The 17,508-nt window shown below is 38.3% G+C and overlaps 1 protein-coding gene across 4 annotated transcripts in view; it reads right to left on the minus strand.

Annotated features, from left to right (window-relative positions):
• The window catches only part of CD84 (CD84 molecule), a 45,256-nt gene that overhangs the window by 1,432 nt on the left and 26,316 nt on the right, over positions 1-17,508 (minus strand). For 2 of the 4 annotated variants that reach the window (XM_036271883.1, XM_036271886.1), the window contains 5 exons: positions 4,809-5,060; positions 4,336-4,455; positions 3,657-3,689; positions 1,986-2,083; positions 992-1,054 (listed from right to left, as the gene is read on the minus strand). In XM_036271883.1, coding sequence (XP_036127776.1) covers positions 992-1,054; positions 1,986-2,083; positions 3,657-3,689; positions 4,336-4,455; positions 4,809-5,060 — 566 coding nt within the window. The remainder of the gene's footprint in view (positions 1-991; positions 1,055-1,985; positions 2,084-3,656; positions 3,690-4,335; positions 4,456-4,808; positions 5,061-17,508) is intronic. The other 2 variants (XM_036271884.1, XM_036271885.1) reach the window with 2 other exon arrangements.

Raw genomic sequence — 17,508 nt, forward strand, 5'->3', positions numbered from 1 at the left:
TTCTCTAGATCCCTGGATTCAAATTTATCTTTCATGAGTAGTTTCCTGCAATATTAGCTCAGCTATTAAACAGGAACACTTACAAAACATGTGATTCACCAAGCTGTCCTGACTATAGCAGAAATGAGGGCACTCAGATAGTGACAACCCCTCAATGGATCCCCCAAACTGAAAATCCTTTTAATTAATTAATTAATTTTTATTCCTCACCTGAGGATATTTTTCTATTTATAATAGAAAATAATAGAGTAGGAGGGAGGAAGAGAGAGAGAGACAGAGAGAAACATCAATGTGATAGAGCCACACTGACTGACTGCCTCCCGCATGACCCAACCAGGGCTGGGGATGAATGGCAACCGAGGTACGTACCCTTGACCAGAATCGAACCCGCAACTCATTGGTCCGTGGGTGGCTGCTCTAACTGCTGAGCCAAATCGGCCAGGGCTGAAAATCCTTTTAAAGGACAGGGTTTATGGTTCCTCTGCATACTCCAGAGAAGGACATTGAACCACAGGAACTTGAGATTGTCACTAGATCACTACAAATGGCTGTGAAGTTTGCATACTGTAAAGCTCAGCTGATGGAGCAAAGGGGAACGAAGAGTCAGCCTGTGTTCTACTTGCCAGTTTGTACACCTGATGTGGACCCACTGGGAGGCACCTGTTTTCTTATTTTCACAATGTGAGCTAACAGTGGCCCAGGGTATGATAGAGGCTGGAGTTAGTTTCCACGCTATGTTCGGGGACTTAAGGCATCCAACACTTACAGGGTGGGATCAGCACTCCAGCCTGTGGATAACCATTGACCTGGGGAGTAGTGCTCTGGGCATGTGTGGAAGTACCTTAGCCCAAAGCCCTCAGCGATTAGCCCTGGGGAGTCTAGAGAGAAGCCCCAAGGAAACCAGCTGGTTCCTTGTTGGATAGACAGGGTATAATAGCAGAATTTTTGGAACAGATAGGACAACAGGGATAAAAAGTCAGAAAGAATTTACCTTATCAGAATACTGCAATATAGAATAAATTGGGTCTACTGGCTTCTCTTTCGTGGAGAGCACCTATAAAACACCCATCATTCACTCAGTAAAGGAACCCTGGCACAATGTTTTGAATCCCCCTTTCTACTTCTCCCCCTGCCCATCACCCCTCCCTGGTAGTACTCCAGGCCTCATCTCTGCTTCCGCCCAGCTTTGGAGAAGATCAGCTTCAGATGAGGGTGTGGTGGGAGGGTGAGTTGCATTTCAGCCAAAACCTCAAGAAGAGAGTCTGCATGGTTCAGACTGAGTTTTGCTCAGTCAGGGTTTTAGCTTTCCATGGGCTTTATGGACCCAGCTGCCCTATCAATCCACGCACAGTGCTCAATTCACCAGGCAGACATCAGTTTTCCCCTTCACTCCTTGCACACTTCAGGGGAGCAGGCCGATGGAGGCACAGATGAAGGTGATACCATGTAGAATATTGAATCAGGGTGGAGGTGAGGGAGGGGCAGGAAGATAAAAGGCAGGAAGGAAGAAAATGCATAGGACAGAGTGACTCTGAGCCTGAGGAAAGTAAACTGTTGCTGTAGCCATACAAATTAATCAAGTCCAAAGGCTCTCTCTCACTTCGGTGCCCTTGGAGCCCTCTTAGCAACCTGTTCACATGTTAGTGGCTACATAACCGCCCCCACCTAACACCAGGGGCTCTCTTGTGTCTTGTCCCCTCTATCAGGTACTTCACTCCTAATCATGACACTCATCTGACCTTGAGCCAGGCTCCATGTGGAAGTTTAGGGCCTCAATCCTGGAGGCTGCCATGGGGGAACAACTGACCACATTCCTGTCCTCATAGAGAGAATCATGGCATCATTCCCCGGATATGGTACTTCCTGGTCGGATCTCCAGATTCTTGGCCATGGCTTCTATCTAGGCAGCAGTAAACAGAGGCCTGCCACTTGTGACTCCCTGTCCTGGGGGTGCTGGTGAGGATCCATGAGTCACTTTAGGTCACCTTGGATGAGGAGATTTCATCATAGATTCTGGGCTCTGCTGGTCGGGCACCTCTTGGAATGGTGGCATATGTATATATTGTGTTCTTTGAGACAGCATCTGTGTCACAAATAAAGACAGAAACACAGTATGTGAAAGGTGGATGACTTTTTTAGAGATGGTCTATCCTAATGTTTTCTTTTTAAGAGGAAGAAATGAAGCCCTATGAGGTTAAATGGCTCCCTCCTTTTGAGATGGGTGCTTGGACTGTCTCTTCTTCTCCTAGGGTTTACATGTGCTATGGGAGGCACCTGGCTCAAGTCTCACCCAGAGCTCAGTGGTAATTCTTTTCTACTCTAGAGTCCGCATTAGGCTAAAGACACTCTCCTCAGTCTCTGTGTGGGCAAAGTAGCCTTTCTATCCAGGGTCTTCTTAGTGTTTCTGGCAATTAGAATTGACAGCCTTGAATGGCTAGTTGTTTTTTTAATGAAGAGGCTCTTGTTTTTTCAGCTAGATTGAGTCTCTCTAGTTACATACTGTGTTAGAGTATTCTGGTACATAGATCGCTGTTACTGCCTCAATGTTAAACACATAGCAACTGCTCCACTAACAGTGGCTTGATTGACTCACACAAACATTCATTAAGCTCTCTCTATGTGCCAGGCTCTGCGTGAGGCTGTACAGAAGCAAAAACAGGAGAGATATAGCCATACTTTTAATAATTTATGGGCTGGCCCTGGCCAGTTTTGCTCAGTGGTTAGAGCATCGACCCGAGGACCAGAGTCAAGGGTTTGATTCTGGTGAAGAGCATGTGTACTTCGGTTGCAACTGGTCCCTGGCCCTGGTTGGGGTTGTGCAGGAGGCAGCCAGTCGATGTGTCTCTTTTACATCAATGTTTCTCTCTCTCTACCTCCCTCCCACTTTCCCACTCTATCTGAAGATAAATAGAAAAATATCCTTGTGTGAGGACTGAAAAAAAGTAATAATTTATTGGCTGGAAGAAGTGATCCTAGTGTACCAATTTTCTTTGATCCTAACATGGAACATTTTAGGGTCAAGTTGAAAAGATATAACCAGAATTTAGGGTCTTCATGTTCCAGGGCACTGACATATCCACATATAACAGGTCTGAGCTAAACAATGTCAGAAGGATCCCACATTTAAGAGTTTAATCCTATTCAGCTCTTGCCTCAGACTTGATGAGTGAGGTAGACTGAGTGCTCTCTTGTCTCACTTGTAAATGAAAAACTTAGCCATTCTTCTTTCCCAGTAGGCCATAAGGGATTGAAGACAGATATTTTTCTTCTGTTGTTGTTTTTGAGGAACGCTGAAGATCACCTGAGCAGGTTGCATGACTTTTCATCATGGGCCAAGCCAGGACTTATCAATTATAAGTATGGTAGCTAACTTTTACTGAATACTTACTATGTACCAGGTACTAGGCCAAGTGTTTTATATGTTTAATTCCATTTAACCCATTTAATGAATATGTGCAGCAACCCTATTACTATACATGTTTTATTATTGAGGAAACTGAGACTTACAATGATAAAATAACTGGTAGTTCATAGTGGTCAAGATGGAACCTTCACCCTAGACTATCTTGCTAAAGCATAAGCTTAGTATTAACCACTCTGCTGTGAATTCATCTCTCCCAGTAGTCATCCAGAGAAATTTGTAGCTGAGAACTTACCAGGTTTCTTACTGAAGGTCTTCACGTAGGAACCTGAGGAATCAGACCACAGGAGAATCAAGAACGTGGAAGCAGAGGGAGAGTCTCTCTATATACAGGTTTACAATTTGAGCAAAGGGGAAATTTTGGGTGGACGTGAGTTTAGGAGGAATAGCATGGTGTAATGATCCTCTAGGGTGCTAAAGTCAGGTTTTCTGAATTGAGAATAGCATAAATACAAAAGATCTGGAGGGATCTAGAAGAATCTAGTGACAACTATGGAATATAAAATTGATACATGTTCCTCAATGACTCTCCAAAGGTCATAGTTAAAAAATATAATGGAATTGAAAGTGACTCTGAAGATCCTCTAGTCCAAACCTTGCTTCACATGTGAGAACACTGAGCCAGAGAGGTAAAGGTACATGTTTAATGAGCCACAGTTTATTAATGGCAGTGCTAAACTTGAACCCAAGCTCTGGACCCACTAGATACTGGTGATCCCATGAACAGATTATGAAGATCATTCAGAGTGATATGATATACTCAGGGCCATCAGTCTGGGAGACTGTGTGGTGGTGGGGTGGGGTGTGCAGAAATGTGGATTCCCTGGAACAAATGACCTCTCCACACCACCTTGGATAAATGACTTCAGTCCTAAGAAGAAGAAAGGTGCAACTCCACATTGGGAAAATCCTACCTTTTCTTCTCTTCCACAAGATGAACAAAAGCACTGGAAATAGAATGAATACAAGCAGAAACAACAAAACGAGCACACTCAGCAGCCGAGGATGGTGAATATGGAAGCCAGTTGTGATATCTGAAAATGGAAGATGCAGTAAGACAACTCTCAGAAAATAGGCTCAAGATGCTGGGAAGGCTTGTCTTCATTCAAGGGGCACTGTCAAAACTGGGTGTCCTCCAGGGGAGTACCAAAGCTTTGAGGTAAACTGTACTTTCTTCTATTTAAGGTCAGGGTTAGAAACTGGATCAGGGAACATCCATTAGAAGTCTCTGGACTAGTTTCCGGGGCTTCCTGGGAGGAGATGCCTCTTGGGACCAGGCCTAGCATAAGGGAGGCATATCCCCCTGGAGAATGAGGCCCACATTCAGCCCTAACAGCTCTTCAGAGTAATTTGTGAGACCCTAGGAAAGATGGACAGAGCTGGTTACCTGCACAGAGATGCTGGGAAGAGATAGAGTCAGAACTGTTGCTGACAGGGTTCCAGGCTGTACATGTGTAAGTCAGTGTTTTGTTTTTAGGAGTCTGGGAGATTTGGAGGACACTACCCTGTTTCCCCAGGGGACTCCAAGTGTATGTCACATTTTCTCTTTCTTTCTCCACAGAGCATGTTAGTGTGACATTACAGGTATCATTCACAGATGCCACTAAACTCTGAGTAATTTTCGGCTTCCCAAGCCTACCTATGAGGAAAAAACACATTAGCCAGTGGTAAACTGGTGTCGGCCTATACCAGCTTATAAGAGCCAACTGCTATATTTTCAACAAATATTCAAATGTTTATTAAACACAGCCATCAAGAAAAAGCAAAGTATAAAAACTTACAATAAAATAAATCATATTAAATACAAACCTAATAAATATTCAAAATGCATCACTTTCTATTTTTGACAATTTACCATCTAGAAGTTATTTATATCTATGTATCTGTCTTTTGCAATGATGTACAAAGTTTTTCCAACTCTGCATGTTTGTGACAACATTGATGGATCTTGAAGGTATAATGTTAATAAGCCAGATGAAAAAGGACAAAAACTGTGACTTCACTCATATGTGGAACATAAAACAAAAAGTAACAAACAAACTATGAAAACAAAACAAAAAGAAACTAAGACACAGGCATCAGAATGGAAGTTACCAAAGGGGAAGAGGTATAGAGGTAGGGCAAAGAGGGTCAAATATACTACAGAAGGAAAATAGACTTTGGGTTGTGAGCACACAATATTGTATACAGATGTTGTATTATAAAGATATACACCTGAAATTTATATAATGTTATTAATCAGTGTTACCTCATTAAATTTAATTTTAAAAATAGGCCATGGAGGGAGTATTTATACCACAGGAATTGGCAAGTGCTACAAACTTGGACTCGATTTACTGCTTTGTTGATAGTTGCTCTGGACTTAAGAAAGCAATGGAGGAAAGGTTACTAAAGCAGATTAAATTTAAAAGTATATGCTGTCTGTAGCCATTACATTGTGAATAGCAACAAAACAAAACAAAACAAAAAATATAAATCAAAACAAACTAGGAAATATTCTTCCAGTATTTGAAAACCAAAATCCTATAAGCAAAGAAGTTGCTCATGTCATTGACAAACAAGTAAAGTTCATATATATATATACACACACACACACACACACACATATATATATATCTTTATTGGATCACTTTTTCTGATTAGTTAAATGAAAATATCAACTAATAGTCATGCTGGTTCATTCATTGATTGCAACCATAGGTTGGACAGGGATATAAATATTCAGCAAAATTCAATAAAAGCATGCTGTGAGAACAATTGATTATTTGGCATTTACAAGAAAGACTATTGTATACTTTATTATCAATTATAAAATTGTGTGCCACACATTCTTTATGTGAATAAAGCTTATCATATATACATATATATATATATACATACATACATATATATATATTACATACACAAACAAACACACCATGAAGAACCATATTTGAGCATTTATCAGTATACCACTCATGAAACAATATTAAAAAAAATTAGCTTTGTTTTCTGGTGTATGTGTGTTTGCTTTAAGTTTGTTGTTTTGTTTTAAAATACTCATGGTGAGAAGCTGAAACATCTTTAAAAGTTTATTTACAAAAATGTTTTCACTAAAGCAACCAAAAGGTAAACTGTAAAAGTTGTAGGCTGGTAAAGTGTTACTAAAGAACAATAATATTTAAGTTGAGGTAATAACTAGACAGAAAGAAGGGGAAGATTTTTTCTTTTACCAGGAGATAAAAAATGACCAAATTCAGTGTTAATAAGTTTACTTCATTCTTGTCAAAGCTGCTATGTTGGGGTTTGTCCCATCCACTACAGCTGTGTGAGGAAGGAAATAGAAGAATCAGAAGGAACTGGCGTATTACTTTCTAATTAACGTGGAGTTTATAAAGGTAATACATTCCACAGGGTAAATATGTACGGGAACCATTTGTCTGTACTTGTGAAGGAGGAGAACGTGAGAAGTAAGAAGCTGTAAAGATTTTTTATTTTTCTTAACCAGAAACCCTGTTTTTAAGAGTCTCTTAGAGGGATCTATTCTGGATTAGAATTAGCGATGACTTGGCAAAAAAATAAAAATAAAATAATTCTAAACAAGTTGGAATTAAGACCTTGATTAGCTAGAACAGCTACAGATAGATATGTGTAGTATAAAATGAACCAAATTGCATGTGTGTGTGTGTTTGTCTAGAAACTTAATTTACAAGAATTTTTAAGACTCTGCTTGGTATTTGCTTATTTTAGAAAGACTTTTGTGTGTGTGAGAAGGGGAGGGGGTGTCAAGGTGAAGAACAGAAGCGATGAATAAGATTCCATCTTACTTTTTTCTCGTTAGGTACAGAGACATTACCTGCACAAAGCTGCTGGGCAGAAAAGGTCATAGTTGTAGCAGGCAGACCTCATTCTCTCAAACTAAAGAGTGTGGAAACCACTGAAGACTTGGTTCAGAATACAGGCTTCACTACCCTCTAATTGTAGGACAGTGGAGAAGATATGAAGTTTCACTGAGCTTTAGTTCCCTCAATTATAACATAAGGATAACAAAGTTCTCCTGCTAGGGTTGTGAGGATTAAATGGGCTATTATATACATATAACGACCACTTAATATCCATCTGCTCTATCTATCTATCTATCTATCTATCTATCTATCATCAATCTATCATCTCTATCTATCCATCTATCATGCCTCTACAATTGTATGTACATTAATCTTTATGGAAGAGGCAAATTAAACTGGTAAAAGTGACTGCCTCTGAGAAAGGAGAATTGCATTTCACTGTATTATCTGTTGCTCGGTTTGTGCATATATTGCCTAAATTGGTATCATCTTTATATATTTTTAAAAATTAGGTGGTAGAATGCCAGACACATAGTGTCCAATAAATGTCAGTTTCCTTCTCTATCTTCTCAGCTAACTACCCAAAAGATACACATTTTGTTGTATGGGCAATACAGCTTTCTCTCAGACTTTATAGTGGTCTTTCCTACTTACAGACAATACAATGCCTTCCAAAGATTGAGTAGGTAAAACTAAATACATAAAGGGATAAAAATGAATATCTTAAAATTGAATGCTCTTTTTATTTTCTTCACAAAAGTTCTTAAATGAGTCAAATATTTTCTAAAGTGTCTACAATTGGGTATGGTTCTTTGATTATGTCACTCATGCCCAATTCAGAGCCTTTTTCATCTAGAAAGTCCTTCATACATGCAATTTAAGAGGGGGCTAAGGGTTGAAAATTAATAATGACTACTAGTTATTGAGCATCTACTTTACAGCATGTACTGTACTAGGAGCTCAACTAACCCTATCTTATTTAACTCTACCTATTGTAATCTACATTAAATAGATGAGGAAATTTAGGCCCAAAGAGGATAAACAACTTGCTCAAGGTCACACAGCTGGCAAAAGGTCTAATTCCAACATTAATGTTCTTTCTACTATAGGCCTTACATCCAGATAGAACCTGCTATATTAATAAAGCACTTACAATCATTAAGCACTGTGAGAACCTCAGACTATTATGATTCATTTATTCTTTCATTCAACAAATACTAACCCCCAAATGAAAGACAAGAAGAAATCACTAGAAAAGGAACTAAATGAAATGAAGGCAAGCAATTTGTCAAATAAAGAATTCAAAGTAATTGTTTAATAGGTGCTCAAACAACTTAGTGAGAACTACAAGCAACTTAATGAGAACTATAAGGAACTCAGTGGTAACTACATTAGCATGAAAAAGGAGGTAGAAGCCATAAATTAGAATTAATCAGAAATGAAGAAAGACATAGCTAAAATAAAGAATACCTTGGAAGAATTCAATAGTAGATTAGAAGAAGCTAAGGCCCAAATCAGTGAATTAAAGATAAGGTAGAAAAAAACCCACCCAATCGGAGTAGGAAATAGAAAAAAAAGTCCGGCAAAGGTGGCTCAGTGGTTGAGCATCAACTCATGCACCAAGAGGTTGCCAGTTCAATTCCCAGTCAGAACACATGCCCAGGTTGTGAGCTCCATTCCCACTGGGGGGCATGCAAGAGGCAGCCAATTGATGTACTCTCTCATTGATGTTTCTCTCTCTCTCTTTCCATCTCTCTCTAAAATCAATAAAGGAAAAAAAAGATAAAATCAGGAGGGTAGTTTAAGGGGGCTTTGGGACAATATGAAATGGAACAACATTCACATCATAGGGGTACTAGAAGGAGAAGAATCTGAGTGAGGAGTAGATAACGTGTTTAAAGCAATAATGAGAGAAAACGCCCCTAACCTGGTGAAGGAAAGTCACTCAAGTTCAGGAAACACAGAGTCCCAATCAAGATGAAACCCAAAAGACCCACACTAAGACAAATAACAATTAAAATGGCAAACATTAAAGACAAAGAAAGAATCATAAAGGAAACGAGAGAGAGAGACAGAAAGTTACCTAAGAGCTCCCATTAGACTGTCAGCTTATTTCTCAATAGAAACACTTCAGGCCGCAAGGGAGTGGCATGGAGTATACAAAGTAATGAAAAAGAAGGACCTAAACCCAAGACTCTATATATAGAAAAGTTGTCTTTCAAAATTGAAGGTAAAATAAAGAGCTACACAGACTGGACAAAAAAAAAAAAAAAAAAAGCTGAAGGAGTTTATAGTTCATTACCACCAAACGAGCACTAGAAGAAATGCTAAAGGGACTATTGTAAGATAGAGTAACACAGGCATAAAGAATAAAAATGGCAACAAATAAGTACCTATCAATAATAATCTTAAGAGAATTCTAAAACGGCAGCAAAGTGAATGGAAGGTACACAGACCGTCTCCCAGGACCAAACTGGAATTACAACTAAAATAAAGACAAATCATCAGGAAAAAGCAACAGAAAAGCAGCTTGCGAGGATCATACAACCAGAGACACTGACTCGATCCTGGTAGGATTGTGGCAGTGCGAGAAGGGGGCTGTAAGCCCACAAACAGCAGTGGCTTTAGCTGTGAGCAACACCCTCAGTGGCTCCACAGCCCAGGGCCAGGACAGATACTAAAATAGCCACATCCAATCAACTTGGGCACCAGCAGAGGAAGGGCAGACTGGACTGGAACTGTGTGGGGAACTCTGGATTTGGAGGGCACTCAGAGCTTTTGATGACTTGTAGCCATGCAGGACGGTGGCCATCTTACTCCTTCACAGGGCTCTAGGGAGAGGCTGCAGCCCCTCCCTTGAATATTCAACCCCACCCAGGTGGGCCATTGAAATGCAAATAGAGGCTCATTAACATTCAGCATCTGCCTCACCCTCAGGAGGGAGTTTTTCATTCAACTGAGAACCCAAGGCTCTTCAAGTAACTGCTACTGTTGCCTCCAGGCAAAAAGCTAGAGAATAACTGAACCATTCCTGGGATAGCAACTCTAATCAGGAAAGTAAGAATTGACAGTGGTGTATGATGTGAGTCCTCCCTGGCTCATCCAAACCCAGGAGAGGGAACCACAAACAGCAGAACACCAACACACACAGGAAAAATTTGGCAGGCTCTGAAGTGCACTGTGATAGCCAAAATGGTGAAACACAGAAACAAAAGCAAAATGAAAGAACAAGAGAACTCTACTGAAGTTGAGAAAAATGAGGAGCAGTTAAGCAGGGTAACAGAGCCAGAATTCAGGGCCATAATTTTGAGGAAGCTCAACAGCATGAGTAAGGTCATCAACACCATGAGTAAAGACATAGAAATGTTGTAAATCAACCAACTGGAAATTAAAAACCACCAAGAAGAAATGAAGAATGACACATTGGAAATAAAGAACACATTGGAAGGTCTGAACATCAGAGTAGAGAAAGCTGAGGACCAGATCAGTGAATTAGAAAACAGGGTAGAAAAAAATCAACCAATCAGAAAACCAAAAGGAAAAAATAATTAAAAAACAAGAAGACAGCTTAAGAGAACAGTGGGACAACTGGAAACATAATAATATTCACCTAATAGGAGTCCCCGAAGAAGAAGAAAATGAGCAAGGGATAGAGAATATATTAAAAAAAAATAGTGACAGAAAACTTCCCTAATTTGGTGAAGGAAGAAGGCATTCAAGTTCAAGAAGCATAGAGAGCCGCAGTAAGAAGAACCCAAACAGGCCCACACCAAGACACATAGTAATTCAAATGTCAAAAAATGGAAGACAGAGAAAATCCTAAAAGCAGCAAGAGATAAGCAACAGGTTACCTACAAAGGAACCCCCATAAGGCTATCAGCTGACTTCTCACAAGAAACACTACAGGCCAGAAGGGAATGGCATAAAATAATCAAGGTCATGAAAAACAAAGATCTGAATCCAAGACTACTCTACCCAGCAAGGCTGTCATTCAAAATAGAAGGTCAAATAAAGAGCTTCTCAGACAACAAAAGGCTAAGGGAATACGTTAGCACGAAATCAGCACTGCAAAAAATGTTAAAAGGACTGCTGTAATTAGTAGAGAAAATAGGAAAAAAAATATAACCAAACTAAAAAAAATGGCAATAAATAGGTACATATCAATAATCACCTTAAAGGTAAATAGACTGAATGCTTTGATAAAAAGACAGAGTAGCTGATTGGATAAGAAAGCATGACTCATCTATATGTTGTTTACAAGAGACCCACCTCACAACAGAAGACTCACATAGGTTGAAAGTGAAGGGATGAAAAAAAATCTTTCAAGCAAACAGAAAGCAGAAAAAAGCTGGGGTAGCAATACTAATATCTGATAAAATAGATTTCAAAATGAAGGCCATAACTAGACACAAATAAGACCACTACATAATATTGAAAGGATCTATCCAACAGGAAGATATAACCTTGATAAACATATATGCACCCAATATAGGAGCAACAAAATATATTAAAAATCTTCTGGAGGACTTCAAAGGAGAAATCAACAGCAACACTATCATAGCAGGGTACTTCAGCACCCTGCTAACATCACTGGATGGATCCTCAAGACAAAAAATTAGCAAGGATAGAGAGACTCTAAATGAAGCACTAGACAAAATGGATTGAATAGATATCAACAGAGAATTATACCCCAAAACTACAGAATTCACATTCTTCTCAAGTGCACATGGGAGATTCTCAAAGGTAGACCGAATGATAGGACACAAATTAAACCTCTACAAATTCAAAGAGATTGAAATCTCATCAAGCATCTTCTCAGATCACAATGGCATGAAATTAGAAATCAATTTCAACAAGAACATGCAAAGACATTTGAACACATGGAGGCTAGATAGCATGTTATTAAACAATGAATGGGTTACCGAGCAGATCAAGGAAGAAATTAAAAACGTCCTGGAAACCAATGCAAAGGAACACACAACAACACAAAATCTATGGGGTGCAGCAAAATCAGTTCTGAGAGGGAAGTTCATAGCACTACAGGCCTACCTCAAGAACCAAGAAAAATTTATAATAGACTATGTAACCTCACAACTTAAATAACTAGAAAGCAAACAAAAAGAAAATCCCAAGTAGGTAGAAGGAAGGAAATAGTAAAGATCAGAGCAGAAATAAATGACATAGAGTCCATAAAATCAATTCAAAGGATCAATGAAACAAAGAGCTGGTTCTTTGAAAAGATACACAAGATTGATAGACCCTTAGCTAGACTCACCAAGAAACAGAAAGAAAGAACCCAAATACACAAAATCAGAAATGAAAGAGGAGAAGTAACAACTGACACCACAGAAATACAAAACATTGTTAACAACTACTATGAACAATTATATGACAACAAATTTGACAATCTAAGCAAAATAGACAAATTTCTGGAAACACATAGTCTCCCAAACCTGGACCTGGAAGAGATAGAAAACTTAAACAGACCATTAACAACTAAATACATTGAAGAGGTAATCAAGTCTCTCCCAGCAAACAAAAGCCCAGGTCTGGATGGCTTCACAGGGGAATTTTACCAAACATTCAAAAAAGAACTAACACTGATTCTCCTCAAACTATTTCAAAAAGTTCAAGAAGAAGGAAGACTTTCAAACTTGTTTTATGAGGCCAGCATAATTCTAATTCCCAAACCAGAAAAAGACCTTACAAAGAAAGAAAACTACAGGGTAATATCTCTGATGATATAGATGCCAAAATCCTGAACAAAATACTAGCAAATTGGATCCATCAATACATCAGAAAAATTATTCACCATGAACAAGGGGGATTCATCTCAGGCATGCAAGGCTTGTACAATATTTGTAAATCAATAAATGTGATACACTACATAAATAAATTAAGAATAAAAACCACATGATCATATCAATAGATGCTGCAAAAGCATTATACAAAATCCAGCACCCATTTCAGATAAAAACAGCAATGTGGGAATACAGAGATCATATCTCGACATAATAAAGGCCATATATGAAAGACCTACAGCCAGTATAATACTCAATGGGCATAAACTAAAAGCATTTCCCTTAAGAACAGGAACAAGACAGGGATGCCCACTTTCACTACTCTTATTTAACATAGTACTGGACGTCTTAGCCACAGCAATCAAACAAGAAGGAAAAATAAAAGGGATTCAAATTGGAAAGAAGGAAGTGAAACTGTCATTATCTGCAGATGACATGATATTATACATAGAAAACCCTAAAGACTCCATAAAAAATCTACTAGACTTAATAAATCAATTTGGCACCCTGGCCAGTTTGGCTCAGCGGTTAGAGCGTCGGCCTGCGGTCCTGAGAGACCCGGGTTCGGTTCCCGCTAAGGGCGCGGACCTCGGTTGCAGTTTGTCCCCGGCCCTGGTCAGTCGTGAGGGTGGCAGCCACTCGTTGTGTTCCTTTCACATCGATGTTTCTCTCTCTCTCTCTCTCTCTCTCTCTGTTCCTCTCTCTCTCTCCCACTCTACCTGAACAAAACAATGGGAAAATGTCCTCGGGTGAGGATAAAAAAAATAAAAAATAAAAATAAATCAATCAATTTGGCAAAGTAGCAGGATACAAAATTAACGTCAAAATCGATGGTATTCTTATACACCAATGATGAACTCACCAAAAGAGAAACTCAAAAAACAATCCCATTTATCATCGTGGCAAAAAAAATTAAGATACCTAGGAATAAACTTAACTAAAGAAGTAAACAACCTATTTGCAGAAAACTACAGGACATTGAAAAAAGAAATAGAGGAAGATATAAAAAAGTGGAAGCACATGCCTTGTTAATGGATTGGAAGATTTAACATTATTAAAATGTCCACACTGCCTAAAGCACTCTATAGATTCAATGCAATCCCCATCAAAATACCAACGACATACTTCACAGAACTAGAATAAATACTTCAAAAATTCATATGGAACCAAAAAAGACCTCAAATAGCCACAGCAATCTTGAAAGAGAACAACAAAGTTGGAGGGATCACATTACCAGATTTCAGGTTATACTACAAAGCCACTGCAATCAAAACAGCCTGGTACTAGCACAAGAACAGGACTATAGAGCAGTGGAATAGAACAGAGAACCCAGAAATGGACCCGAGGCAATATGCTCAATTAATATTTGATAAAGGTGGCAAGAGCATACAGTGGAGTAAAGACAGCCTCTTTAATAAATGGTGTTGGGAAAATTGGACAGCTACATGCAAAAAAATGAAACTAGACCATCAACTTACACCATACACAAGAATAAACTCAAAATGGATAGAAGACTTAATTGTGACTCATGAATCCATAAAAATCCTAGAAGAAACTGTAGGCAGCAAAATTTCAGACATCTCACATAGCACAATTTTCACCAATATATTACCTAGGGCAAAAGAAACAAAGGGAAAAAAAATAAACAAATGAGACTACATCAAACTAAAAAACTTCTGCACAGCAAAAGGAACAGGCATCAAAATAAACAGGGAACCCACTGCTTGGAAGAACATATTTGCCAATGATACATCTAATAAGTGGTTAATTTCCAAAATATATAAATTATTCATACAATTCAACAAAAGGAAGACAAACAATTTAATTAAAAAATGGGCAGAGGTCCTGAATAGACACTTCTCCAAACAGGACATACAAATGGCTATGAGACATATGAACAAAACGCTCAAGGTCACTAATCACCAGAGAGATGCAAATTAAAATGACAATGAGGTACCACCTCACACCTGCCAGAATGGCAACTATCAATAAATCAACAAACAACAAGTGCTGGCAAGGATATGGAGAAAAGGAAACTCTAGCACACTGCTGGTGGGAATGCAGACTGGTACAACCACTCTGGAAAACAGTATGGAATTTCCTAAAATAATTAAAAATTAAACTGTTTAACCCAGTGATCCCACTCCTAGGACTATATCCTAAGAATCCCGAAACTCCAACCAGAAAGAATACATGTACCCCCTATGTTCATAGCAGTGCTATTCCCAGTAGCTGAGATCTGGAAACAGCCCAATTACCCAGCAGTAGAGGAATGGATAAAAAAATTCATGGTACATTTACACAACAGAATACTATGCAGCTGTGAAAAAGAAGGATCCATTACCCTTTGAGACAGCACTGGGGGACCTGGAGAGTATTATGCTAAGTGAAATAAGCCAATCAGAGAAAGATAAGCATCACATAATATTAATTATATGTGAAATCTAATGAATGAAATAAACTGATAAATAAAATAGAAACAGAGGTATGGAAACATGGGATAGACTGATGAACTTCAGAGGGAAGTGGAGGGAGTGGGGGGTGGGAAGAGATTAACCAAAGAACTTACATGCATATATGCATTATGCATGGCAAGGTAATGGGGTGAGACAGGAACCGGGAGGAGGGGGGTCACTGGGGGAAAAAATAGGAAACATCTGTAATACTCTCAAGAATAAAGACAAAAATATATATAGGTTTCAGGTGTACAATTCTATAATCATCTGTATATTGTATTGTGTGTTTGGTACCCCCAGTGAGAAAAATAATTTTAAAATAAATATGGCAAATGTTAGCAATATATAATTGAGTGATTCTGGGTCAAGGGCTTATGGGAATTCATTGTTCTATTCTTGCGACTTTTTCTGCAAATTTGAAATTATTTCAGGATAAAAGTTAAGAATTTAATCCCTCCCCCATATTTCTGAAGCACCTATTATATGCCAGACAGTATAGGTGATGGGGATTCAGTGATGAATTTCATATACAAAGGCCTTGCCTTTATGGCGCTTGAATTTCAGTGGATTAACTTGAGTTCTATCTGTAAAAATATAGATTAATCACATTTCTGTAGTTTTTCTCCAGTGAGGCAGATGGATGGTAAAATACTTGAGTCATGGTTCAAATATTTCTCTATGCTAGAAATTAGTGCTACCCCATAGAAATAAAATGAGTCACTTATATAATTTATATAATTCCTAATAGCCACATTAAAAATAGTAAAAGTAAAGGTGATATTAATTTTAATAATGTATTTTATTTAGCTGAATATATCCAGAATACTATTATCTTAACCTGTAACCAATATAAAATTATTAATGATGTATTTTATGGTTTTTTTGATGCTAAGACTTTGAAATCTGGTGTGTTTTACATTTACAGTACATCTCAATGTAAACATATACCACATTTCAAATACTCAAGAGCCATATACGGCTAGTGGCTACCATATTGGACAATGCAGTTCTAGATGAGTACTTCTCAAACTTTAGCACACATAGGAATAGTCCAGAGAATGTTAAAACACAGATTCCTGGGCTTCACCATCAAAGGTAAGAGGTGGAGCCTGAGAGTTTGCATTTCTGACAAGTTCCCAAGTGATGCTGATGTAGCCATGACACAGACCACAGTACTTTGAATAGTGTTGCATAACACACCCCGCACATCTCCTAGTGAACTGTAGAGCTTTTAATGATGATGATAGTGCTAATATTTTAATTTTCAAAAGCATTTTGAAATTCAAATTAAAACCAAAATGAGGTATTACTATACACTCATCAGAATGGCCAAAATGAAAAATAGTGATAACACTTAATGCTGGTGAGGATTTGGAAAAACTGGATCACTCATACATTGCTGCCAGGAATTTAAATAGTTTGGCAATTCTTTGAAAACTGAAAATGATTCTTAATGTTTTGAGATCTGGAGAGGGCTATAAAGCCATGAAAAGTCATGGAGGTAACTTAAATCATGGACACAGTGAAAGATCAGTGGTTGCCAGGGTGGAGTGGGAGGATAAATAAGCAGAGCACAGGTTTTTAGGGAAGTGAAACTCTACTGTATGATACTATAATAATGAATAAATGTCATTAAATATTTGTCAAATCTCAGAACATATAACACTAAGAGTGAACCTAATGTAAACTATGGACTTTGTGATAATGATGCATCAATATACATTATCTGTTATAACATATGTACCACTCTGGTAGGAATGTTGATAATGGAGGAGGCTATGAGTGAATGGGGGCAGGGTACATATGGGAACCCCCTGTACTTTCTACTCAATCTAACCTTAAACGGTTCTAAAATATATAATCTATTTAAAATGGGGGAAAAAATTCTGAGATGAATAGCGGTGATGATTAAACAACAATGTGAATGTTCTTAATGCCACTTACCTGTACAATTAAAAATGGTTAAAATATTAAATGTTGTGCCATTTAATATTCTGTTATGCCAT

The sequence above is a fragment of the Molossus molossus genome, unplaced genomic scaffold (assembly GCF_014108415.1).
Source record: "Molossus molossus isolate mMolMol1 unplaced genomic scaffold, mMolMol1.p scaffold_m16_p_20, whole genome shotgun sequence".
Lineage (NCBI taxonomy): Eukaryota > Metazoa > Chordata > Mammalia > Chiroptera > Molossidae > Molossus > Molossus molossus.